Here is a 26,795-nt window from a genome sequence, read left to right as displayed (position 1 = left end):
CATGCTGGAAGACCCAGCCACAACCCATCTTCAATGCTCTTACTGAGGGAAGGAGGTTGTTGGCCAAGATCTCGCGATACATGGTCCCATCCATCCTCCCCTCAATACGGTGCAGTCGCCCTGTCCCCTTTGCAGAAAAGCATCTCCAAAGAATTATGTTTCCACCTCCATGCTTAACGGTTGGGATCGTGTTCTTGGGGTTGTACTCATCCTTCTTCTTCCTCCAAACACGGAGAGTGGAGTTTAGACCAAAAAGCTCTATTTTTGTCTCATCAGACCACATGACCTTCTCCTATTCCTCCTCTGGATCATCCAGATGGTCATTAGCAAACTTCAGACGGGCCTGGACATGCACTGGCTTGAGCAGGGGGACCTTGCGTGCGCTGTAGGATTTTAATCCATGACGGCGTAGTGTGTTACTGATGGTTTTCTTTGAGACTGTGGTCCTAGCTCTCTTCAGGTCATTGACCAGGTCCTGCCATGTAGTTCTGGCCCAATCCCTCACCTTCCTCATGATCATTGATGCCTCACGAGGTGAGATCTTGCATGGAGCCCCAGACCGTAGGAGATTGAGCGTCATCTTGAACTTCTTCCATTTTCTAATAATTGCGCCAACAGATGTTGCCTTCTCACAAAGCTGCTTGCCTATTGTCCTGTAGCCCATCCCAGCCTTGTGCAGGTCTACAATTGTATCCCTGATATCCTTACACAGCTCTCTGGTATTGGCCATTGTGGAGTGGTTGGAGTTTGTTTGATTGAGTGTGTGGACAGGTGTCTTTTATACAGGTAACGAGTTCAAACAGGTGCAGTTAATACAGGTAATGAGTGGAGAACAGGAGGGCTTCTTAAAGAAAAACTAACAGGTCTGTGAGAGCCGGAATTCTTACTGTTTGGTAGGTGATCAAATACTTATGTCATTCAATAAAATGCAAATTAATTATTTAAAAATCATAAAATTAGATTTTCTGGATTTTTGTTTTAGATTCTGTCTCTCACAGTTGAAGTGTACCTATGATACAAATTACAGACCTCTACATGCTTTGTAAGTAGGAAAACCTGCAAAATCGGCAGTGTATCAAATACTTGTTCTCCTCACTATATCTGTAACGATCTCTTGATAGGACAGATGCTTGTCAAGCATTATTATAGACCTACCTATTTTAAGTGCTGGTAATGCTCTTAGAAATATATCGGTTTAGAGTAAAGGCAGACTTTGGATAGTCTATCACAGCTCTCTGTTTGCTTTATACAAATGTTAATAATCATCACTCCATGCTGTGTCTGAACGTTGGCTGATCATCACTAACTTCCAGTATTTATATTTGTTGGGTTAGCTATTTTGGAAGTTATAAGTAACCAGATAATGACTACAACAAGATCGCTGTATTTGACCCCACTGCATTGTTACTTTGAAGAGGAATCTACTCAAATCTACTTTCAGTTCTAATCGCTTTTGGATTTTCGGAATAGATCACGTTGTATCTTCCATTCACGGGTTCCCAGTTTAAGATCTTAATGATAGATATCTATTTGGCTGGCTCCTCCATGCACCTGTGGAAAACACTGTATTTGTGTGTGTGAATGTGTGTACTCTTGTGTGGTCTGTTACCATTATTGCACCGCCTCTGACGGGAACAAATGTGGCTGTCTCCTTTTACAGTTCCATTTGAATCAAAACATACAAAGACAAAACTACCTGGACCTGTCGAAGGTATTCTGCTCTCTAGAATTCCCCACACTTGGAAAACCCTACTCTGAGCATGTGCAGTAACAGGTCACTAATCAATGCATAATTCTATAGCTTGTGTGTTTGTGTGTACGTGCACGCATATGCGTATGTGCTTGCAAGCAAGCATGCATCTATGTGTGTGTGGCAAGAATATTATAGAAACTGTCATGCAAAAAACAATGTATTCATTGCACAGCTAATCCACTCCCGCAAGACGATAACGTACAATACATGCATCTTCACAATGCGTAATAGTACAATGCATGCATCCCCACAATGCGTAATAGTACAATGCATGCATCCCCACAATGCGTTAACGTACATTAACATGCATCCCCACAGTGCGTTAACATACAATGCATGCATCCCCACAATGCGTTAACGTACATTAACATGCATCCCCACAGTGCGTTAACGTACAAGACATGCATCCCCAGAATGCGTTAACGGACAATACATACATCCCCACAATGCGTTAACATACAAGACATGCATCCCCTCAATGCGTTAACGTTCAATATATGCATCCCCACAATGCGTTAACATACAGGACATGCATCCCCTCAATGCGTTAACGTTCAATATATGCATCCCCACAATGCGTTAACATACAAGACATGCATCCCCTCAATGCGTTAACGTACAAGACATGCATCCCCTCAATGCGTTAACGTTCAATATATGCATCCCCACAATGCGTTAACGTACAAGACATGCATCCCCACAATGCGTTAACATACAAGACATGCATCCCCTCAATGCGTTAACGTTCAATATATGCATCCCCACAATGCGTTAACATACAAGACATGCATCCCCTCAATGCGTTAACGTACAAGACATGCATCCCCTCAATGCGTTAACGTACAAGACATGCATCCCCACAATGCGTTAACATACAAGACATGCATCCCCTCAATGCGTTAACGTTCAATATATGCATCCCCACAATGCGTTAACATACAAGACATGCATCCCCTCAATGCGTTAACGTACAAGACATGCATCCCCTCAATGCGTTAACGTACAAGACATGCATCCCCTCAATGCGTTAACGTACATTAACATGCATCCCCTCAATGCGTTAACGTTCAATATATGCATCCCCACAATGCGTTAACATACAAGACATGCATCCCCTCAATGCGTTAACGTACAAGACATGCATCCCCTCAATGCGTTAATGTACAAGACATGCATCCCCTCAATGCGTTAACGTACATTAACATGCATCCCCTCAATGCGTTAACGTACATTAACATGCATCCCCACAATGCGTAAACACTCTCCCTCCACATCTCTCCTTCTGTATGTAGGTGTCTGTGATATAAAACCGGGATGTTTCTTACCTACCCAAGTGGTGGGTAAACTTAGGCCTCAGAGCCAATTCACTCCGATCTGCGGTAGGTTTCAAAACAAAATAAAAAATTTTGGGGTGGGTTTAAGGACCTAGACATGTTTTAATATTTGCCCTTTTCTGGCCAGCAAAATGTTTTTGAATAAATTAATAAATTACATAAAAAATGTGCGGCCCACCTTTGAATTTCCAAATCCCATGAACACAAAATTATGCCCACCTCTGAATTACACTGTTGAAATTAGTACGCTTTTTCGAGACCATCTGCAGATCCCCTAGGAACCCATAGAGTTAATCAAGGAACAATGATGTGTTTTTGGAGCAACTTTTAATGATGAAACGTAGTGACGGGTTCCTGGAGCAACCTTGGACTGGAGGCGTGGCTTAGTGTCTGGCTTTCGGATAATTTTTGTCCACCAGTTAGAGTAAATGACCATCCTATTTATCTGCTCTGTTGCACTGTCTAGCGTGATCATTCAGAATGTTTTGAGGTTCAGGCCGTATAATTTGTCTCATTCTGGTATGAAGCATGGGATGACTCATCACTACCATTGCCATTACACGTGAAGGCTGACAGTCATAGCTTAATTAAACTGACAGAGCTGTATTAAGGTTGTTCTTTACACCATCTAATGACATCTGTTGATGATTGGAGGGTTCTTTAAATGGTTTAACAACATCATCATATCTGTATACGATGATAATGACGTGTTCTACTTGTATACATTTGTCTGTAGGCAGTCTGTAGACAGAATCTTTGCATTCTACCTGTCCTCAGACAAGTAGCTAAAGTACAGTTAAAACCTGTCTTTTAGAGTTCAGTACAGTATTTACATTTACTATAAAATGTGGCTAAAAATAACTATCTGAAAGTCATGCATCTTAAAAATGAAACCCCTCCCATTTCCAGTTTAACCCCTCAAAAGCAATTCTCAAGAAACCTCTTTGAACTGGAAATGTCCCACTGGAGTTGGTGAATTGCATTCTAATACAGTTTATGTTTTGCTGTTGGTGGGTCACTTTCTTTTCAATGAAAGGATTTGACGGATGAAAGGGACTGAACTAACACGTAGATGGACGCACAGTAATGAGTGTCGTTGTGTGCAGACTTGAAGGCCGCCACCCTGAGCTCCACGTCGGACTCAGACCTGATGCGACGCAGGACCAGCACTCGTAACCCCCTAACCCTAACCTTTGCCGCTGACCTCTTGCGCCAGCCCTCACCCTCCGAGATTGAGATCATAGCTCCCAGCAAAGTAAAGGACCGCCACCGAGATGTCACAGAGAAGGTCACGCACGTCACACAGGTGAGACTCTTGAGACCCATGACAGCCACATGAAATCAAATACGATGTCAGCCATGTGATCAGTGTCGGGTGACCTTGTTTTTAAAAAGGTACTTGTTACTTTACATTAGTTCTTTTAAAAGGGGTTTTGTTACATTAATAGATATCATGTTTAATGTAAGGTACCTGTGCTTTTTGGTCATTCTTATTCATGCTAAATAGCAGCTAAAGTAATACATTTAGTTGCAAGCAGGAATCCTGGTGTTCAAACTGTGGGCTTTACTATGCAACCAACAGTGGCTATTGGACTGGTAACACTTTATATTGAGTCCCATAAGTGTGTCTGCAGATGCTGCACAGATTATCTACTGACTGTCTGTAAAATGTTAACTATCTACTAACCCTCACCTCTATCCCTATCCTAACCCTAGCCATAACCCTAACCCAAACCCTAACCCTCACCTCGATCACCATCCTAACCCAAACCCTAACCCTCACCTCTATCACCATCCTAACCCAAACCCTAACCCTCACCTCTATCACCATCCTAACCCTAACCCCCACCTCTATCACCATCCTAACCCTAACCCCCACCTCTATCACCATCCTAACCCTAACCCTCACCTCTATCCCTATCCTAACCCAAACCCTAACCCTCAACTCTATCACCATCCTAACCCTAACCCTCACCTCTATCACCATCCTAACCCTAACCATTCCCTTCCCCCTGCCCCCCTCCCCAAATGCCCCCTCCCCTTTTTCCTTATTTGATCCAGGGTATTCCACACACATTGTTTGTGCTTTGTCTGGTATGCCTCTCTTTTATGTCTATTTTATTGATTTGGATCTCCTAAAAGAAAAATAAGTTGGAACAATATATAGCCCCTGTGTCCATGCATATCTAAACCCCATTGGGTGTTTGGAACTTTCTTCCAAACTAACCCAAACCATATCCCTCACCTCTATCCTATCCTAACCCAAACCATAACCCTAAATTAACCTAACCCTAAGCAGTTGCATATCAACAGGTTGAAATACTTTCAACAAACATTCAACAAACTGTCTGTGGAACATCTACAGAGGGATATTGTGACTCAAAATAAAGTATAACCTATGGCCCTGTGATTAACTCCTTTGCAACACACTTTCCAATCAGATCTCAAAATCAAAACACCTTATGTTATATGGTTTTGATGTGTTTTGGACTCTTTTTATTGATTATAGTCTTCACAATCACTGAACCGACTCTTGCTCAAACATAGTCTAAGCAAGTGTGCCACATTTCATCACTTTCAGCAGAAGAACATAAGAAAACATAAGACTCTTTTAGTTGATCTAAATGAGTCGTAATAATGTTTGCCCAATCTCAATCACGTGTATGCTTATTGGTCATATTGTTTAATATGGTGGTCTTCAAAATAGTGTGTTTATGGAAATGTGCATGGAATAACAATCATGCAGTCTTGTTTGGTTGACAATCATTTATTTAAAAACAAAAGTTAAAAAGTTAAAATAACTTGGCTCACATGTTTTACATCAGATCTACCAATTGCCATTTGAAGGGGAGGTCAGACGATTGCCAATCGCCTATTTCAAGCAAACATTGTCTGTTTTCAATACATCTGTGTATCCCTAGTGTATTTAAAGATTAACTTTCACAATGTCATAATAGGCTACAATAGATAGCCCAGTTTGCTTATGTTGCTTTAAGAATAATAAACTTTGCAGAACCTATTGCTGCCTATCAATGAAAATTGGCGCTTTATTTAATGATGAATGGCTGTCCGTATAGGAACAGTTAGTATTTTTTTGGTTTTTTACATAGGCTATGAGTGGTGTTTTACAACGGCAGGTTTTTCAGAACTGTAGTAAACAGGATGTTCTGTGACAGGAACCTTAATGCTTTGGGTTGTTGAGAAAATGAAGATAACATCTCTGCAGTCTGATTTCGATTACTTGTTGTGTTACTGTGTTGGGTTTAGTATTATGCGATTTTCTACTGTCAAACATGTACTTGGATACATTTATGATATGTTGAGTACAGAAAGGTTAAGGAAAAGTGCTTAGAGTATGTACAAAAGAACAATCTCCACTTCCTGTGGGACATTTCTGACAGTCAAACAACTCCTCCCACCCTTTGGTCATCAGACTGCATTTGAGTATTTCGTCACATTGGTTTTAGGCTGATGTCATATGTATCCACTGCTTATGATGTTATAGAAATACTGGCACAGTGATGTGGCAACACACCCCGCTACATAGCACACTGACCCACATATCTATGGAACAGAGTGCACAAATGACAAATGATGCCACAAATTACCCTGGTTGCAGGGACTCATCAATATTAAGGACATCTGTGGTATTACAAAATGTGTGTGTGAAGTGCATTAAGAAAGTATTCAGACTCCTTCACTTTTTCCACATTTTGTTGTGTTATAGATTTCATTTATGAAAATGCACAAACATGACAAAGCAAAAATACGTTTTTAGAATGGTACTACTCTACCAGCTTTGGTGAACTGCGATCTTCAGGTGTACCCACAGACACGGATCAATTCCGGGCAGGGTCCCCAAGCCATTACAAGGTTTTCTCGACTGTGTGGTTTGGGTCGATGTCGTGCTGAAATAAGAATCTATGCCCCAGTTTGAGATTGTGTTTGCTCTGGATCAGATTTTCTTCAAGGACCTCTCTGAATTTTGCTCTGTTCATCCTTCCCCCCTCGTTCCTGACCAGTCTCCTAGTCCCTGTCGTTGAGAATCATCTCATAGCTTTATTCTTCCACCACCACACCACCATAGAGATGGTATTAGCCAGGTGATGAGTGGTACCTTATTTTATCCAGACATAGAGATGGTATTAGCCAGGTGATGAGTGGTACCTTATTTTATCCAGACATAGAGATGGTATTAGCCAGGTGATGAGTGGTACCTTATTTTATCCAGACATAGAGATGGTATTAGCCAGGTGATGAGTGGTACCTTATTTTATCCAGACATAGAGATGGTATTAGCCAGGTGATGAGTGGTACCTTATTTTATCCAGACATAGAGATGGTATTAGCCAGGTGATGAGTGGTACCTTATTTTATCCAGACATAGAGATGGTATTAGCCAGGTGATGAGTGGTACCTTATTTTATCCAGACATAGAGATGGTATTAGCCAGGTGATGAGTGGTACCTTATTTTATCCAGACATAGAGATGGTATTAGCCAGGTGATGAGTGGTACCTTATTTTATCCAGACATAGAGATTGGCATTCAGGTCTAATTGTATGAATTTGGTCTGATCAGATCTCATGCTCTCAGAGTCCTTCAAGTGATATGTCATATGCCTATTACTCAGGTCAAGCCACTCTACCATAAAAGCCTGACTGATGTCGTGCTGCTGAGGTGGGTGTCCTTCTGGCAGGTTTTCTCATCTCTGCCGAGCAACTCTAAACATAGAAATGCCGTTGGGCTCTTGGTCGCCACCCTGACCAAGACCCTTCAAGCCTGGTTACTTAGTTTGCACAGATGGCCACCACTAAGAAGACTCTTGGTAGTTCCTAACTTCTTCCATTTCACTATGAGGAAGTCCATTGTTCTCTTGGGAACATTCAATAAGTTTGCATCGAGAAGGTTGATTCTGAAATGATTCAGAAGGCACTGTACAGTAGTAAAATATGTTCTGACAGAACAGTTAAAAGTTTTTACAGGTTTTTGCAGGGTTTATGTGAATACAATTGCCTCAATTTCTAATGAAATTTACATTGTAATGCCGGTGTTAGCATTAGTCAATGTGAGATGTGACCTCTGAGGGAGTGGTATCAATGCCCCCTGCCCTGCACATGGGAAACCATGGGGCGTTCCTAGTTCCTACCAGTGGAAAAATCAATCAGGCCAATAGATGCACCACTCTCTACTTCCTCCAAACCTGTACCTGCCCTTTCAGTATGTTTTTAGCAACTGATGTTAAATTGTTGACACCACTCCAAAAAGATATGATGCAATTGTTTCATATAGACTGGATTTGGGATTTCAATGCACTTCCTCGGTCGACTACAATGGAAAATTGCATTGTTCCCAGCCATTTACCGTTATAAATTAGTCTGTTTCAAATATTCTTTCTTGTCACAGTCAATAATTAGACTTCCAGAAGGTAGCATCATTGTATTTTTCAGTGACGTCAGAGGATGATAAATGGGGCTAGGTCTTATGTCTGTGTGTGTTGCTGGCAGAGGTGGGAGGGGTCAAGGCGGGTGGTTATGAAACGTTGTTCACAAAGGGGAGGCGTTGGGAGCAGGCGTTATCGAGCGTCCCCTTCGCTGCCTGACACTGATAATGACCTTGGCCTTTAGGGCTAATGGAAGTAGAGGGCAGCAGAAGCCTAGACACGCTCTCCATGTCTCTCTGACAGACTATGACTGTATGTATGTGTCAGTCTGTCTGTGTGGCTTGCTTGCAGTTAGGCTGACTGGTTTTCTGCCATCTACCACCTCATGTCTGCTGGTGTGTAAATGGTATCGCTAATTCTACATTAACCTCTCACCTCCCTCTCTGGATTTTCACGTCCGCTTTTTTTCCAAATAAAGTACCATGCTTTTTGACATGTACCTTATCCCCTGCCTTTGAGGGGCACATTTTCTAAATGAAAACATCTCCGCTGTGATATGGAGCAGAGTTCAGTACAAGGTCAGTTGTCTGGTCAAACATTACATATTCCTATTGCTGCTAACTGCTGGACAAGGATCACAATAAATTATATGAAAATGAATACTTACTGGCAGTTACTAGCAATTCCGAGGAGAGACAATAAGTAAACTTTTATTTACGTCTCATTACGTAACTGAGCTTCTTGGCAATTACTATCAATTCCGAGGAGAGACAAAACTAAGTTTTTGTTTATGTCTCATTACGCAACTGAGCTTCTTGGTTATTCCCTGTTTTATAATTGGATTTCGATTGGCACCTTACAGGAAAAGGGACATTACCCCTGTGATTGATCTTGGCTGGTATTGATTAGTCTGCATAACATGAAGTACATTATGTGATTGACCGTACAATCAGTGGTCCGTTGAAGAGTGACAGACAGTGGGAGTGACAGTCAGTCTGACAGGGAGACCCTGGATCTGTAGATTAGGACACTTTTTCCTTAAATAATTCTAGACTTCACCTGTGGATAATGGTGACTTTTTCAAAATAAAAGCAGAATGTTTGTGTGGTTGTGCGTGCGTGAGTATGTATATGAACACGTGAGTGAGTGAGTGAGTATGTACGCACACGCATGTTCATGTATGTGTGTGTGTGTGGTGTATATGCTGTATTAGCAGCCCTGTTTTGCATAGTGCCAGCTGTGAGGGCTGGACTGTGGGGTGTAGAGGGAGAGGGAGTGCAGTGTTTACTAGCGTTCCCCTCTACCTCCCTCAGTACTCTCCCACCCTCTCTCCCAGACACACTCAACATGAGCCTCAAACAGAAACTTACACCTGTGAGTACTCCAACTTTACTCTTGCTCCCTAGAGTTGTTATTTTCATTCTGTTTCTACCTCACACTTTTTTTCTCACCCTCTATTTGTGTCTCTCCTCTCACCTGGTGGTTTATAGCAGGTTAGCTAGTTTAATCGTATTTGTTCACTCACCTGTTTGTAGTGGGCTAGATTGTTCCATTATGTTTGATAACTCACCTGTTTTTTTTACAGCAGGCTAGCTAGCTCCTTCATGTGTGTTGGCTCACCTGGTTGTTTGTATCAAATGAGCTCATTCCAACAGGTTTGTTGACTCACCTGGTTGTTTATAGCAGGCTAGTTAGCTCCTTCTTTTGTTTTGACTCACCTGGTTATTTTAAGCAGGCTAGTTAGCTTCATCATGTGTGTTGACTCACCTGGTTGATTATAACATGCTAATTAGCTCCATCATGTGTGTTGATTCACCTGGTTATTTTAAGCAGGCTAGTTAGCTCCATCATGTGTGTTGATTCACCTGGTTATTTTAAGCAGGCTAGTTAGCTTCATCATGTTTGTTGACTCACGTGGTTGTTTAAAGCAGGCTGGTTAGCTCATCGTGTGTTGACTCACCTGATGCTTTCAACCAGGCTAGCTAGTTTCGTTGTGTGTGTTGGCTCACCTGGTTGTTTATGGCAGGCTAGTTAGCTCCTTCTTGTGTGTTGACTCAAATGGTTGTTTAAAGCTGGCTAGTTAACGCTATTGTGTTGTTGACAGTGACACAGAGGTTATGGAGGTTGTTCATAGTGCTAATGTCATATTTTTGTCATCATAACTTGGCTTGTGTCATTTGTTGCCCATTTTCTTTAGATTATGTGATAATTATGTTGCTTTCTTCTCCAAGGTATTTGATCTTTGTGTTATTTCTTGGTCCTTGGAATTTGTGCACTCACTTCCTTATGCATTGAATGTACATTAATTACATTTAATTTCTGGAGAAAAAGAAATTGTTTAAAAAAAGCTATGCAATAGATTGGTGTACTGAATATAGCTTTATATTTCAAACTGGATCTTTTTACTGAAATATTATTTTTATTTTAAACTTTGATATAAGATTTGTTGTTAAAAGGTATTGTGTAAAACAAAAGTACAGTTCGTGTTTGCAGTTATACGCCCAGTGTGGTCTAGGTAAGACATTGTGTGGAGACAGCATGGATCTTATTCAGGCTGTTATTATGAAACAGGACTGGACATTATATCAATAATGTGAAATTACTCTGACAAGGGAATCTATGTTTGTGTGTGTGTGAGTGACTGTATTTATGCTCTATGTTAGTTCAACTATACGAATGTCGGATTTTTGAACAAGTCACAATCCTATTACATTTTACATTTATGTAATTTAGCAGATGTTTTGTCCAGAACAACTTACAGGAGACGTTAGAGTTTAAATTGTCTGGCTCATGGACACTATTCAATTTTGATTTATCTTCTTTCAATAACAGATGCAGGTGCAAGTATGGCTTGAATGGATGAGCTTGCTGGCACCTGACCTACCTCAAGGAGTCAGTAACTTTTAACTTTTAACTGCACTATCGGGAGTAGGAAAACCAAGCATTTCATTGCCATAACTTGTTATTGCAAATGACAAATAAACCCTTTGAAACATGGCAATCAGATATGGCAACCCTATGTTGGGACATGCAAATGAAATTGTGGTTGTTTGTCGGTGAATGCATTATTTTCCAGGCATTTAGGTGGCCAGTACTTCCTGGTGGAGTGATGAATGTGATGAGATGGACATTTATATACTGTAATACCCTCTTGTCTGAAAGTATTGTCTGAAATCGAAATTGTTTGAAAATGATTGCTATAAATTTGAATGTATATGAGTTTTTTACTGACAGTAAGATTCAAAATGTTGAGCTTTTAATTATTATTTTATTTTATTTAACCTTTATTTAATCAGGCAAGTCACAAATTGTTATTTCCTACTACAGCCTGGCAAGAGGAGGACATCCTCTTGAGGGAAGGGACACAAGGGAATGAAGGGGTACGAAAGGAAAATATAAAAATAAACAGGGACTCATCAGCTGAATGAAATATAATACTAGAAGAGGAAAATATCAAACAGTACGCACAGCACAAACACCACCTGAGCGATCCAGCAAGGCAAACGATACAAGAACCATAACAAAGCACAATGCACAAACAAAGCTTCCCAAAGGAAAACCGATCAGCCAAGACAACGTATGACCATTTAGGACCATGGTGGGAAGCACCAAGGAAAAACAACAATTTAGAAGGAGTTAGATAACAGGCCTTGAAGGAGCTTTAAAAAATTGAAACACGTGGTCCAAATGTTCAGAAAGTTCTAAAGCAACTGCAGACTTCTGACAAAGTGTCTACAAGAGAATTCCTGAAAGAAGATCCGGAGATAAATGTGTCTAGTTTTAGAATCTTCTGTAGGTCATTCCAGTCCAAGGCAGTATGCTGGAATGATGAACGACTAAGGGCTGAGTTCGCTTTAGAAACATTTAACAGTATTTGGCAGGCAGAACGTGTTTTGTAGTAAGAGGATGATCTACGTAACTAATTTACAAGATAAGTAGGGACCGGCCCATGCAGGGTTTTGTAGATGAGAACAAGCCAGTGGATTCCACGTCAAGTGTGCAAGGATGGCCAATTTACAGAAGAGTATAGCGTGCAGTGGTAGGTCTTGTATGGGCCACTTGGCAGAAATCTAATGGCAGAATGGTTTAGAATGCCTAGCCGTTCAAGAACACTCTTAGATGCTAATCTGTAAATGGTGTTGCCGTAATCTAGCATAGGCGGGATGGTTGCTTGAAGTCTAGAGGAGGGAGTGATGGAGGAGCGATGTCTCTACAGAAATCCCTGTCCAGATCGGACTTTTCCTTGCAATTTTGTGGTGTGGTGTGTAAAGGATAATGCAACCCCAAACCCTAGGTTCTTGTAGCGATTGACTGCTTCGAGCGCTGATCCGTCACGGTGATAGGACCAGGGGCATGACAGGCTTAGTTTTTGCTGTATTGAACACAAGATTTAGAGTGAAGAAGGCTTGTTGAATGTTGTTTTCAGATTAAATTAATATATGACATTTTTTCCTATTATATAGATAGGGCATACAAATATCTCAAAAGATTTTGCAGCATAGAGCTAAAAATGTATAATATTTCGGGACAATTAACATTGCAGATAGCACTGTTAGGTGATCTGCAAAGTCATGATCAATCCATCAATAACATAATAATACTCTTGGCATTGAATTTGTTGACAGAGATGTAATGTAAGACATTACAATAAAAAAGTATATGGCACAAGATAATCAAAAGAATCACATTTATCAAGGTGACATGGGCTAAGGAAGGCTGAGGAGTGGAATTGAAGAGGAGCAACAGTCACATGATCACTCCAATGGCCAAGCTTCTTAAAAAACATGCTGTTTCCTATAGCAATATTAGCATGTCAGTAAGTGACCCTGTCTCAGACATACTCTGTGTCTCCATGAATCACAATCCCATTCAAAGTGAGGTTCACGTGTGCAACAGGTCATTCCTGGGAGAGTAATACTCTGCTTCATCTGTTTAAATAGGCTAACAACAGTTGTTACTCATGTTTTCTAAACCAATTATTTATTTGCAAGGTAGGGTGGAGGAGCAATTAGGGTGTCTTACTTAGGGACAGAATGACATTGCATTAACCTTGGTGGTAGGGGGATTAGAACCAGGGACCTTTTGGTTGAAGAAGACCTTTCCAGGAGGAGTTGTTGTGTGACAATCACTCAACTGCAAAAATGTATTATGAGTGGCTAATATCTAGCAGAGGAGCTGAAGGGTTGGACAATGATGCTTCATCCATTAATAATGATTGTGTACTGAATGTATATTGTCATATACAATGACTGCCAATGTCACATACTATTCATCATACACCATATAATAATTTTTCAGTGTCTTTATGTCTCATTAAACATACGTTTATTGGCACAGTGTTTGGATTCTGAAAAACTGTTATGTCCTTGACGTTAGCTGATACAGAGCTGATGCATAGAGAAATGAGGACTTCTTCTGATTCTGCTACTTCACAGAACATGCAGTTCCGCAGCTTGTTTGTCACCAGTTGAGGCCTCAGTGTCCTGTGTCATTTACACAAGCCAGGAAGGGTGAGAGTCTGGTGCAGTAGGCCCTCTGGCAACAGGGTTTTGTCACCCGGCTCAGCCAAATGTCCTTGTTCTTCTTCTCTGTCTCTGTCCTTCTAAATACCTGTTTCTCTAGCCACTCCATGCTTTCCTATCATTAAGTGAACTAAATTACAACATTTAATTTTAAAGAATACAAAAAAGAGGAAGCACATAGTTCACGCTATATTACAGTTATATTTTTTATCAACTTGGATTTTTTTTTTTAAGTATGTGACAAAACTACAAAACGTCTCATTGATCAGACATACATTTAATTTTAACATAATCAAATCTCATCCACACTTTATATAACCCAATAGCAAACAATGCAAGATATTTATTTATCATTTTCTCTTTGAAAGTGATATGCTACGGAACAGTAAAATAGAGAACACATACAGTTTCCACATTAGGCATTACAATTCCAGTTCCCTGCTATTGATTAGGAGTTTTAATAACAATGTGTGAATGCTAACTGCCATGGCAAGTTCTTTAAACAGACAAGTTCTCTTCCTTGAAAATATGTGACTGTAATTTAGTTAGTATGGAGACAAAAATGAATGTGTACCAAAGTAATGGCAAAGGCAAAGTATGAAGAAAAAAAGGAACTGGCATATCACCATAACTGTGAAATATGTTGGTAGTGGTGTTATGTTCTGAAGGCAAAAAGGCATTGAAACAATCAGGACCAGAAGATTACTGACAGCCCATGAACAGAAAAGAGAACTAATGTCTGATGATGTCTATGTTGATAGGAATGTGTATGAACTTACTCCTATAAGTCACTCTGGGTAACAGCGTCTGGTTATTTAATTAAATGTCAATCCAAATGTCAATGGGTCTCAGACTGTAGGAAATAATAGCATGCAAAGGATATGCCACCATGTACTAAACTGAAACTGTTGAAACTGTTGCAAATGTTACCTATTCATTATTTAACTTTTAAATGATTAATTTCTGAATTACAAAGGTTAAATCAGACCTTTGGAGGCACCACTAGAGTTCTGAGAAGAAAAAAAAATCTATGTATAATTTGTAGGAATATGCCTGTTCTTATAGGGGTCACTTTGGTTAATCACATACCCATGGAGAGTCAAGGGAGAGAGCAATTCAGTGTGTTTACTGAATAGTATCGCTGTACCTGTAGCCTCATTGTTCGTCAACACAGTGTCACTCATACAACCCAATCTATACAGGAGATTTGGCTACCTAGAATACAACACAGTACCTGAAGCCCATTAGCTAATTACAGTTGCGGGCTTTGACAGAACACGAATACATGTGAACGTGACATCCTGCATGCGAATACAAACATACGTTCCTTTTGTTATCTAAACACATAAAACTTAGCATAATAATATCTCGCATTATGCAACTTTAACATAATGTTATTAATACGTAGGACTTCAGAATAAACACAGCCAAGCTACACAGTAGATCAACAACTTGTCCACAGGGCAACACTTTTGCATTGATTTATAGACCCTTTGTGCTGGCTGCCGAGTTCAGTATCACATTGATTACGATAATACTATTCGGCATTTTCCTTGAATTACCCATCAAATTACAATCACAACACCCTTCGTTAGGTGGTGAATAGCCAATCACTGTGTACGTGTGTGTGGCTCATTGTCGAGTCCTCTGGTATGGACCAAGTCTTCAGCAGGGAGGTCTGGGAAAGGCTGTTGTGATAGTCTCAGCTTATGCTCTAATAGCCAAAATAGGCAGTTTTTAAGGTTGTGATATTCACAAATGGGAGATGGAACAGCCGTAGTCTTGGTTCTCCTTCAGAGAGTAGTGTGGTGGACACATAGATTTCAGAAGATTCTTTGAGTCCTTTTCGGGATGGACAGAGGCGTGCGCATCGCTGGCCCACTTTATCTGGACATTTTTAGGAAAACACAGTTCTATGTACTTTGGTGACTGAAAGGTGATGGTCACAGCGTGGCCCTTTATTTCCTGCTCTCTCCCGTCTCCTTCATCTTTGTCTTCGTCGTGCTTTGGTTATCCCTGGCTTAGGCATTCTCCCTTTTTAATGGCACATGTAGTGCCCTATATTCCTGATTACACGTCAGTAAACGACTCTTGGGAAAGAAAAGCTTTAGAGGGAGATTTAGATACATTTTTGGAATGTTGTGGTCAGCAGAATGTTGGCTTTTAATCTTTAGATCCATGGTTCTCAACTCCAGACTTCAGCATGCAGAGTACCACTGGTTTTCATTCTACCACTTTAATCTGGAACTGACTTACACCTGGGACACCGGGTGAATGCAGTGCAGTTAGGTAACAAGAAATAAAACACCTGGGACACCGGGTGAATGCAGTGCAGTTAGGTAACAAGAAATAAAACACCTGGGACACCGGGTGAATGCAGTGCAGTTAGGTAGCAAGAAATAAAACACCTGGGACACCGGGTGAATGCAGTGCAGTTAGTTAGCATGAAATAAAACACCTGGGACACCGGGTGAATGCAGTGCAGTTAGGTAGCAAGAAATAAAACACCTGGGACACCGGGTGAATGCAGTGCAGTTAGGTAGCAAGAAATAAAACACCTGGGACACCGGGTGAATGCAGTGCAGTTAGTTAGCAAGAAATAAAACACCTGGGACACCGGGTGAATGCAGTGCAGTTAGTTAGCAAGAAATAAAACACCTGGGACACCGGGTGAATGCAGTGCAGTTAGGTAGCAAGAAATAAAACACCTGGGACACCGGGTGAATGCAGTGCAGTTAGGTAGCAAGAAATAAAACACCTGGGACACCGGGTGAATGCAGTGCAGTTAGTTAGCAAGAAATAAAACACCTGGGACACCGGGTGAATGCAGTGCAGTTAGGTAGCAAGAAATAAAACACCTGGGACACCGGGTGAATGCAGTGCAGTTAGGTAGCAAGAAATAAAACCAGCAGGATCGTGGGTACCCAATCTCAGAGAACCTCTTTTCTAGAATTACCTACATGAATTGCTTTTACAGGAAACTGCAGAATGTAGAATGTACAGAGAATGTACTTAGAATGTAAAAAAACTTAAGACAACCAACTTCCAATTTAAACAACTGCACCTCCACTTTTGTTTAAACATCACATATTGTCCAAATGAAAGGATATTATGGGAACCTTATGAATGAAATGTAGTGGGACACTGACTGTATGTTGTTGGATTTTAACTCCGGTGATAGAAGCAACAAAAAGCCAGTACTGGACCGTAGAATCTGTCCAGTAGAACACCTAGAACTATACTGGACAGTAGAATCTGGCCAGTAGAATTTCTAGGAATTCACTGGACAGTAGAATCTGGCCAGTAGAATGCCTAGGAATTCACTGGACAGTAGAATCTGGCCAGTAGATTGTCTAGGACTATATGTTGGGACTTTAGTTAACATTGTTTTTCGCTTCATTTGAGTTGGAACATGGTCTCCATTTCAAGTGGAAAGAACAGCATTTCAACTACTGTACAAAGCATGAACTACTGTTGGCAGAATAAATGAATGCCATTCAATGAATAATTAATATAATTAATCAATAGGTGAAAGGGACGTTTTGGAAATAGAGATGAAAGTTGCCTTGGGCAGCTTTCATCTTTTACACCATGTTCATAGTTATGCAAAATATATTCAAAGCTGGACGAGCCGGTTCAGGTTCAACAGCAGCCATGTTGGCTAGATGTTGAATATTGAGTGAGATAGCTACAGGCGGGTAATATCAGAGAGCATACTGTTCACCACGGTCAACCTGCAGTGTGTCACCGTGGCGTGGATGATGCCCGCGCTGTCACACTGACTCTGACCACTACATCAACCACACAGACAGTATTGACTGATACGGCCTCCCGACACATGCACTGACAAAACAGGGGTAAGTGAAAACCAGCCGAAAAATACCCAGCTCTCTGCAACGGTCCATGTCGATTTGCGTGCAAATTAGGGCACTAACCCTGCTCCGTGATTGGCCGAGGGACATGGTGCGGCAGGTGAGTTGCAGTCAGTTGGGAGGGGCTGGAGGAACAGGGCCACCGGCAGCCATGCGGAGAATCCACTCCCAATCAGTCCATTAGAGCCGGGCGGATACTTAACAGCTGGGTAGCTGGTCTGGGTCATTTCGCTGGACATAGTGGGCGAGGATGGAACGGGGGAACACATGTTTGCTCCATGGGGGACAAGACGGGCTGCTGGGGACTTTCAGAAGGACCAGGCTGACCTGCTGCTCCTCCTTCTGGTCCTCCTGCCACCGTGGTAAGGACCAGGATGGACTAGAGCACCTGGATATGGAGGCTTTCATCATTGTGCCGGTCAGTTGGAGCACTTAAACGGTCTATGTGATGTCACTATGGGAACAGCTACTAAGATTCCTTCCTGTATTTAGTATAGAATCTGTGTGGTTGAGTTGTTTCCTGTTCGCCTGTACTGATGGTGTGGAACAATGTATGTTGAAGGGTTCGAAATCGGACTTGCAATCACGTGTGGGAGGTTTTTTGTGATTATGATTTCATACAACCCCCAGGCTCTGAATTGTATTGAACAGAAACGAACACACCACTCCTGTCTGTCTCTCCCTGCGGACTCCGAATAGAGGCTGTTTGAATTGGGACAGTGCTTGAGCAGCTTGTGGAGATTTCTGTGGGTTTGCTTGCCGGATGTGATAGACTTGTGAGTTATAGGCCCACGGTGTCAGATGCTATATGTGGATGGACAGAAAGCTTCTGCTGCCCTGCCTTCAACCAAAGGGCATAACAAGGACATTCTTCATTCTGTTCCACTGCCCTAAAACTTCTGGTCCTCTGCTTTGGTCGACTACATTTTAGCGCAATATTATGCTTTACATTTTACATTTCTCATATCAGTTGTGACGTTGTTGCTATCCTAATCAAGGCTGTGAAAGCCGATTGGTAACGGGCCATTGTGATGCACCTTCACTGTCCGTGAGTAATCTATACGTAACAGGACTCTCTGACCCTCTCGGCTCCCCAACTAGGTGCTGTCCCTGGGGGCTGACGTCCTGCCGGAGTACAAGCTCCAGGCCCCTCGCATCCACAAGTGGACCATCCTCCACTACAGTCCCTTCAAGGCGGTGTGGGACTGGATCATCCTGCTGCTGGTCATCTACACGGCCGTCTTCACCCCGTACTCCGCCGCCTTCCTGCTCAACGAGGTCGAGGACGAGCTCCGGCGCTCCTGCGGCTACACCTGCAACCCCCTCAACGTGGTGGACCTCGTGGTGGACGTTATGTTCATCGTGGACATCCTCATCAACTTCCGGACCACCTACGTCAATCACAACGACGAGGTGGTCAGCCAACCGGGCCGCATCGCCCAGCACTACTTCAAAGGCTGGTTCCTCATTGATATAGTGGCGGCCATTCCATTTGACCTGCTCATATTCCGCTCTGGCTCTGACGAGGTGAGGTGGAGCGACGAAAAGTGGGATATATTAGTAAAATGTATGCATAGTGTCGGTCGGAAAACACGTTTAGCAAAGCCTCTGTTGTATATCTCGTCGTTCTTTGTGAATTAACTCCATCGGAGCTCTCTTCTCCTCTCAGCCTCAGACCACCACTCTGATTGGCCTTCTAAAGACTGCACGGCTTCTGCGATTGGTGCGTGTGGCGCGGAAGCTGGACCGCTATTCCGAGTATGGCGCAGCCGTTCTCTTCCTCCTCATGTGCACCTTTGCCCTCATCGCCCATTGGCTGGCCTGTATCTGGTACGCCATCGGCAACGTGGAGCGCACCAGCTCCGCCCGCATCGGAGGCATGAAGATCGGCTGGCTGGACAACCTGGCCGAGCAGATCGGGAAGCAGTACAACGACACGGACCCCGCCTCCGGCCCCTCCACCAAGGATAAATACGTCACGGCGCTCTACTTCACCTTCAGCAGCTTGACCAGCGTGGGCTTCGGCAACGTCTCCCCCAACACCAACCCTGAGAAGATCTTCTCCATCTGCGTCATGCTTATCGGCTGTGAGTGCGTCGCCTCAGTGTTCTGGAGCGTGTTCGTGTTGCGTGGCTTTAACTGTAGTGTCCACCTATCGGTTTTAGGTGGATGACTCTGAAATGTGTCTCTGTGCCTCTCCCGAAGCTCTGATGTATGCCAGTATCTTTGGTAACGTGTCGGCCATCATCCAGAGGCTGTACTCGGGCACAGCCCGCTACCACACCCAGATGCTGCGAGTCAAAGAGTTCATCCGCTTCCACCAGATCCCGGAGGGACTGCGGCAGCGCCTGGAGGAGTACTTCCAGCACGCCTGGTCCTACACCAACGGCATCGACATGAACGCCGTGAGTCACCCTCAAACACACACAGAGAGAGAGAGAGACACGCATCCACACTCGCATCCACACACGCATCCACACTCGTTACACCTGAGGGTCAGGGAGACCCAGGGTGTGTCCTGTGTCAGTGGATAGATAGTGTGTCCAGCTGATTGGTAGAAGGAGCCTTGGGCCTCTAACACCACAGGAACATGATGTAGCAGGGCCTGTCAATTCAATCTGGACAGAGGTCATCACAGTTCTCCCCTCAGTCAATAGTGAGCACCAACTTTTTTTTTTTATCCCTACATCTTTCTTTTCCCCTCCTCTCACTCTCCTTCCATTGTTTTATATATATTCCTCCTTCTCTCACTCTCCTTCCATATTTATATATATTCCTCCTTCTCTCACTCTCCTTCCATATTTATATATATATTCCTCCTTCTCTCACTCTCCTTCCATATTTATATATATATTCCTCCTTCTCTCACTCTCCTTCCATATTTATATATATATATTCCTCCTTCTCTCTGTTGCACACTCTTGCTCTACCTTCCTCTCTCCCTCCTCTCTATCCCCCTTTATTTCTCCCTATAGGTGCTGAAGGGTTTCCCTGAGTGTTTGCAGGCTGATATCTGTCTCCATCTGAACCGCAGCCTGCTCCAGAATTGCAGGGCCTTTAAAGGGGCCAATAAGGGTTGTCTGCGGGCGCTGGCCATGCGCTTCAAGACCACCCACGCTCCACCGGGGGACACCCTGGTCCACATGGGGGACGTCCTCTCTGCCCTCTACTTTATCTCCAGAGGGTCCATAGAGATACTAAGGGACGACGTGGTGGTGGCCATACTGGGTAAGCAGAAGGGTGGAGAAAGGGGTGGTGGCCATACTGGGCAAGCAGAAGGGTGGAGGTGAAAGGGGTGGTGGCCATACTGGGTAGGAAGATGGGTGGAGGTGAAAGGGGTGGTGGCCATGCTGGGTGGGCAGAAGGGTGGAGGTGAAAGGGGTGGTGGCCATGCTGGGTAGGAAGATGGGTGGAGGTGAAAGGGGTGGTGGCCATGCTGGGTTGTCAGAAGGGTGGAGGTGAAAGGGGTGGTGGCCATACTGGGTAGGAAGATGGGTGGAGGTGAAAGGGGTGGTGGCCATGCTGGGTAGGCAGAAGGGTGGAGGTGAAAGGGGTGGTGGCCATGCTGGGTAGGCAGAAGGGTGGAGGTGAAAGGGGTGGTGGCCATGCTGGGTAGGCAGAAGGGTGGAGGTGAAAGGGGTGGTGGCCATGCTGGGTAGGAAGATGGGTGGAGGTGAAAGGGGTGGTGGCCATGCTGGGTAGGCAGAAGGGTGGAGGTGAAAGGGGTGGTGGCCATGCTGGGTAGGCAGAAGGGTGGAGGTGAAAGGGGTGGTGGCCATGCTAGGTAGGCAGAAGGGTGGAGGTGAAAGGGGTGGTGGCCATGCTGGGTAGGAAGATGGGTGGAGGTGAAAGGGGTGGTGGCCATGCTGGGTGGGCAGAAGGGTGGAGGTGAAAGGGGTGGTGGCCATACTGGGTAGGCAGATGGGCAACACTGTCCCTCTCTGTATACAAGTACACGTTACTGTCCTGGGTAGAATGGTCCCTGCGTTGGTTGGAGCGGAAGGTTTACCTTTGCGTCTTTCATCAGTGATTTGGAGTCTGCTCTGTTGGTCAATTTATTTGTTTGTGTCTTCCTCACTTTCTCTTTCCCTTTCTCTCTTTCCCACACACACACTGTTGCGTGGTGTTGTGCTGTCTAGCCGGAGGTGTTTGGGCAGAGTTCCACTTCCATTCCACAGTGTCATGGATTACCGATAGGCAGATCACTCAGACACACGCTAGCCTGTCTCGTTTTGGTTTGTCTCCTCTTTGCTGTTTAAGTGGACACAAATTCAGACTTAATTGGAATATTGTAGACCATTAGCATATTTTTTTTACAGCATCTCTGAGAAGTCAGTAAATGATGAAGCAGAAATAATCTATTCTGGCATTCCTGTATTCCAAAACTTTCACTTTCTCATGGCTTTGTTTATTATTTATGATTTTTGTTGTCATTAGCCCTTATGTTTCCAATTATTTCTTTATTCAAGCATTGCTTTCAGTGACATTCTTCATTTCTCCATTGTCATTATCTATACACCTCTCGTCCCCTTTGTCTTTGTTTTATATTTTCTCATCTCTCTTTTCTTTCTTTCTTTCTCTCTTTCTGTTTGCAGGTAAGAATGATATCTTTGGGGAGCCCATCTATCTGTTTGGACGCCCAGGCAAGTCCAGTGCGGATGTGAGGGCTCTGACCTACTGTGACCTCCATAAGATCCTCAGGGATGACCTGCTGGAGGTGCTGGACATGTACCCAGACTTCTCAGACTGCTTTTGGACCAACCTGGAGATCACCTTCAACCTCAGAGATGTGAGTCCTGCACTAAACATATGCTCTATGGCGAACCTGCTTTGAGTGCTTTTCAGTCCAGGAAATGTCTTGATTTGGGCCTGGAGAACCAGTCCGTAGTTGTATAAAGAGCTTCTGAAATCTGTTTGCAAAATAATTTCTTGTTGAATATTTTAGTGTGTCTAAAACAGATTAACTACAATGTCTGGTATGTATAAAATGTTGGTGAATTACTGAAGCTACTGTGTATTAGGTAGATAGAATAAACCAGGCTACGCCAAGTGAGGACTCTGAATGTGGATTCCGACGATCACGGCCACGACGCAGAAGAAACCGGCCTGGTGAGAGACTGTTTGTATGGGTGTTTTACTATCTGAGTAGGAAAATGGCTATTTCAAGCTTTAGCTAGGTTAAAATTGAAGTTAGTGGTCAGATTCAGGGTTAAGGTAAAACATTTCAGGTAAAGGTTAGGGTTAGGGAAGATTGAGTTTTGAATGGTAATAATAATGTTTGTTGGTCCCAACAATGTTAGTAAAATGTAATGTGTGTGTGTGTGTGTACGTGCAAGTCTGTTTGCGCTGTTGTAGAAAGTTCGGGCTGACATTTTTGTAAATAGAAGTATATACGTGATCCAATACACAATTCTGGGGTGACATGAAATAAAATATTAGCATGTAAAATATTAGCATGTAAGGTGATGTACTTCACTAAAGAGTAAAACATCTTAAAACTGTTTTGAAATCTGGGATGAAAAATACAATTCAACACCATACGATTATGCAGATATAACATTGTAGTCCCAAGTTGTTGATTTTTCATATCGTAAGGACTTATTCTGTTTTGCACTAACTTTGATTTCCTTCCACATTCAATTCGTAATAATGTTGATAACATAAGCTCTCCATGGTTTTAATAAATACATCCAGGTGCCCTTAGGTTTCAGGCCATATAGAAGGCATTGCTGTAGTCTGGATCTATATCAATACCAAAACATCCATGCAAAGTTGTTTTGCAAAAAACGAACCACATTTTATTTATAAATAGCTAAATGTTTACTGTCAATTTACTATTGCAAAATAAAGTTTTAGCAGTGTTGCTTTGCGTAGATAGAACCTTCTAGACCAAATGTCTCTATACATTGTTAAAAATGCAGGCAGTGTTACAATAATTGTTTTGTCTAAAGCACCGGTTGTCATGGTAAATGCCCTGGCCCTGTGTAGATGGAATGGACCGTGAGGATTCCTTCCCAGACCGGTCGTGTCCCATGGGGAACCACAGAGGCCCTAACACTGACTCCCACTGGGATGGCGTGTGTAGTAGCACCTGCTCTCAGTCCAGTGAGGAGGACGAGCCTGTGGGACACAACAAGGCAGAACTGTACTCCCCTAGGGACAACACGGGGAACTACCCCCCTGCCGTGGTCAGCCTGCTGCCCCCCAGCGGACCCTCCGATGGCCTGGGACTGCCCCTGGACAGAGGAGGACCCCAATGCACAGGTAGAGAGAGACTGACATATACATGACACGGCATAGTATTACACATGAACTAAACTCTTGGCCTTAAGAAAGCCTTTTTGAACTCTTCTTTTTAAGAGTGTAAGATCAGGGGAGTGTAATTTACAACCTGCTTTGAGGCATTCACACAGGCATCTCTGGTTGTTCTTCACCTTCCAGCTGGTGCTCCCATCGACACACCAGGCCCAGGGGTGTATGGGTATTGGCCTGGTCAGAGGAGCAGCCAGTTGTCAGACCCCCAGCGGAGCGTTTCCTCAGTGAGGGCCACCTTCCACCCTCCCCCCTCTGTAGAGGACAGGCCCAGGGAACTGGAGACTCGACTGGAGCTTCTTCAGTCCCAGCTGCACAGGTAGAGAGGAGAGGAGGATGAGAGGGGAGGGAGAGGAAAGGAAAGGAGTGAGAGGAGGAGGGAAGAGGAGAGGGTTGGAGTGATGGGGAGGGGACAGTAGAGGAGAGAACAGGAGAGGAGAGAAGAAGTACACGAGACCAGACAATGGGATCATTCTAAAGGGACTGTCAGAAGAGCAGGACCAGATTTAACAGACAGGTAAAGAAAGAAAAAAAATTGGGGGAAGAACATAGAACAAAAGACAGATCACAGACCATTGACCCGATTAATCCATGGAGTCTCCTCTCATCCCGCCTCCATACTTGGCCCCGCCCAGACTGGAAACTCGAATGACAGCAGACATCACGGCCATCCTGCAGCTGCTTCGGAGGCAGGCAGCCCTGGTCCCCCCGGCCTACACCGCCGTGCCAACAGGACCTCGCCCTGTTCAGCCACCTCACCCCACCGGCCCGCACGCCCCGGCAGCCCCCATCCTCCACTACTCCCCGAACCAGACTGCCAGCGCCCCGTCGCCTCAGCAGGTGGGTCCCGACTGTACATTATTCACACTGGGGGATTTCACATAGGTGTATAGGTGCAGCGTGTGACATGATGGAGTTAGCATGACCCTGCCCCTAAATACAGTCTACAGAGATGCTGAACCCCTTCCCCTCTTTCTGTTGAAGAGCCTGGACTCAGACAAGGAAAAGTCCAAGGACTCCTTGTCCAGCGGTATCCACCTCACCGTGGCCTCTGATGACACCATGTCCCCTGAGACAGCGCCCCCTTCAGGGCCCTGCATGGACCTCAGACCCGCCCAGGTCTCCTTCCCCACCCCGGGGCCCTCTGGACTGCTGTGTGGCAGCCTGCGCTTCCCCTCCCTCCCGGACAACCTGGAGACCTCCTCGGAGGGGCAGGAGATTCGGAGGCGCGTGTCTGACCCCAACCTGCCAGGAAGCTAAAACCCTTCAACCTTCAACCTTAACCCTCCCTCCCGACACTCCCTGCACCGCCACAGGACAGCCGTACGGTGGCACTACTCACCCCCCCGACCTCGTGTCCCCCCCGACCCCTGACCTGTAAGATGCTGCTGATCACGTGGGTTGCCTTCCACGTAGCTGAGTGGTGGTTCTATGGAGAACCTGTTCCCACTGACTGACAAGGGTCCGGAGCGAAGCACCTCACATCCCGAACAACCAACATCTCTCTCTCTAAGGACCCAAGGCAGTGATGACAGGGGACTTAGGCTTACTGTAACCTGGGGACCCACAAAGTCTGAGGGGGGCCTAGGTCTGCCTATGGAGCTTTGATATGAAACCGGGCTGACTATAAGCACACACGCACACACACACACGTACACACACAACACATACATCACAAAGACACTCCCAATAGTACCAAAGCCCCTTTTCCCTGGATTTCAAAGCTGTAAGACCTGGCATTTCCTGTCCTTTGTGAAGTGACCCGGTATGCTGCCTTGGTCTCTATTGCCATGGTCCCTATGTCTTAGAAGAATTTGGCCAAAGTACATTCTGTAGAATTGTGTGTGTATATATGTCCACACAAGCTAAAACTGAAACGTGTTTTCGTAGTATACAATTAAAATGAGACAATGGAATGGGGTTGATGAGGGTTGAGTCTGGGAAGTGTAGTACTTATGACTTGTCAGAATGCACAAATATATTTATTTCACATTATTGCTGTTTTGGTGTAACGTAATATCGAGAGATGGTATGAATGCAAATGGTTATATACATGCATAGTGTTTATGTAGGGACTGTGTGTGGAACACTGTGACTGTGGTAAATACTGTATCAGTGCCCATGATGTTTTATACAGTAACTTTATTCTCATGTTCTCCCAGTTTACGAGTTCATGAAAAGCAATATATGATGAAGTGACATGCAAAGCAGACAGGCGTCTCATCTCCTTCAGTGTTGATGTAGCACTCGTGAAGCAACGTAAGCACCATTTATAGGGCCATTGCCACTCTGCTTAGTCCATCATGCTTGTGTAAGTCTACGGTATCTGTCACATTACTGTTGTAACACCAAGGGTGTCATCTCTTTTTCAGGTGTGTGTTGTGTTGTGTTCGTGTGTCACCCATTTTGAAAATGTACTGGAGGCTGGGATTCAATCTGATTGCATTTATTTTGCGTTTTACATTTAAAAGGAGAGGTGTTTTTAGATATCACATCAATATTAAATCAGAAGTCATCAAACGGTGGATAAAAGGCCAAAACCAGCACAAGTCAAAAGTATCTTTACAACCAAAATGGGTTGAAAGAATATTTACAATAAACAGAAATGCTGCTAAGAATT

General features: G+C 43.8%; 1 protein-coding gene across 3 annotated transcripts in view; it reads left to right on the top strand.

Moving 5' to 3' along the window:
* kcnh6a (potassium voltage-gated channel, subfamily H (eag-related), member 6a) overlaps nt 1-26,170 on the top strand; it is a 44,323-nt gene extending 18,153 nt beyond the window's left edge. The window contains exons 6-18 of one of the 3 annotated variants that reach the window (XM_029123617.2): nt 1,661-1,711; nt 3,046-3,132; nt 4,194-4,393; nt 18,965-19,390; nt 19,533-19,950; nt 20,069-20,268; nt 20,839-21,091; nt 22,459-22,652; nt 22,885-22,972; nt 23,852-24,127; nt 24,305-24,494; nt 24,811-25,015; nt 25,160-26,170. In XM_029123617.2, the coding sequence (XP_028979450.2) occupies nt 1,661-1,711; nt 3,046-3,132; nt 4,194-4,393; nt 18,965-19,390; nt 19,533-19,950; nt 20,069-20,268; nt 20,839-21,091; nt 22,459-22,652; nt 22,885-22,972; nt 23,852-24,127; nt 24,305-24,494; nt 24,811-25,015; nt 25,160-25,435 (2,864 nt within the window). In that variant the 3' untranslated portion in view covers nt 25,436-26,170. The remainder of the gene's footprint in view (nt 1-1,660; nt 1,712-3,045; nt 3,133-4,193; nt 4,394-18,964; nt 19,391-19,532; nt 19,951-20,068; nt 20,269-20,838; nt 21,092-22,458; nt 22,653-22,884; nt 22,973-23,851; nt 24,128-24,304; nt 24,495-24,810; nt 25,016-25,159) is intronic. The other 2 variants (XM_029123618.2, XM_029123619.2) reach the window with 2 other exon arrangements.
* The last annotated feature ends 625 nt before the right edge of the window (nt 26,171-26,795 follow it).

This window comes from Esox lucius, chromosome 11 (assembly GCF_011004845.1).
Source record: "Esox lucius isolate fEsoLuc1 chromosome 11, fEsoLuc1.pri, whole genome shotgun sequence".
Taxonomy (NCBI): Eukaryota; Metazoa; Chordata; class Actinopteri; order Esociformes; family Esocidae; genus Esox; species Esox lucius.
Note: the sequence above shows the minus strand (reverse complement) of the source record. Positions and strands in the feature narration are given on the sequence as shown.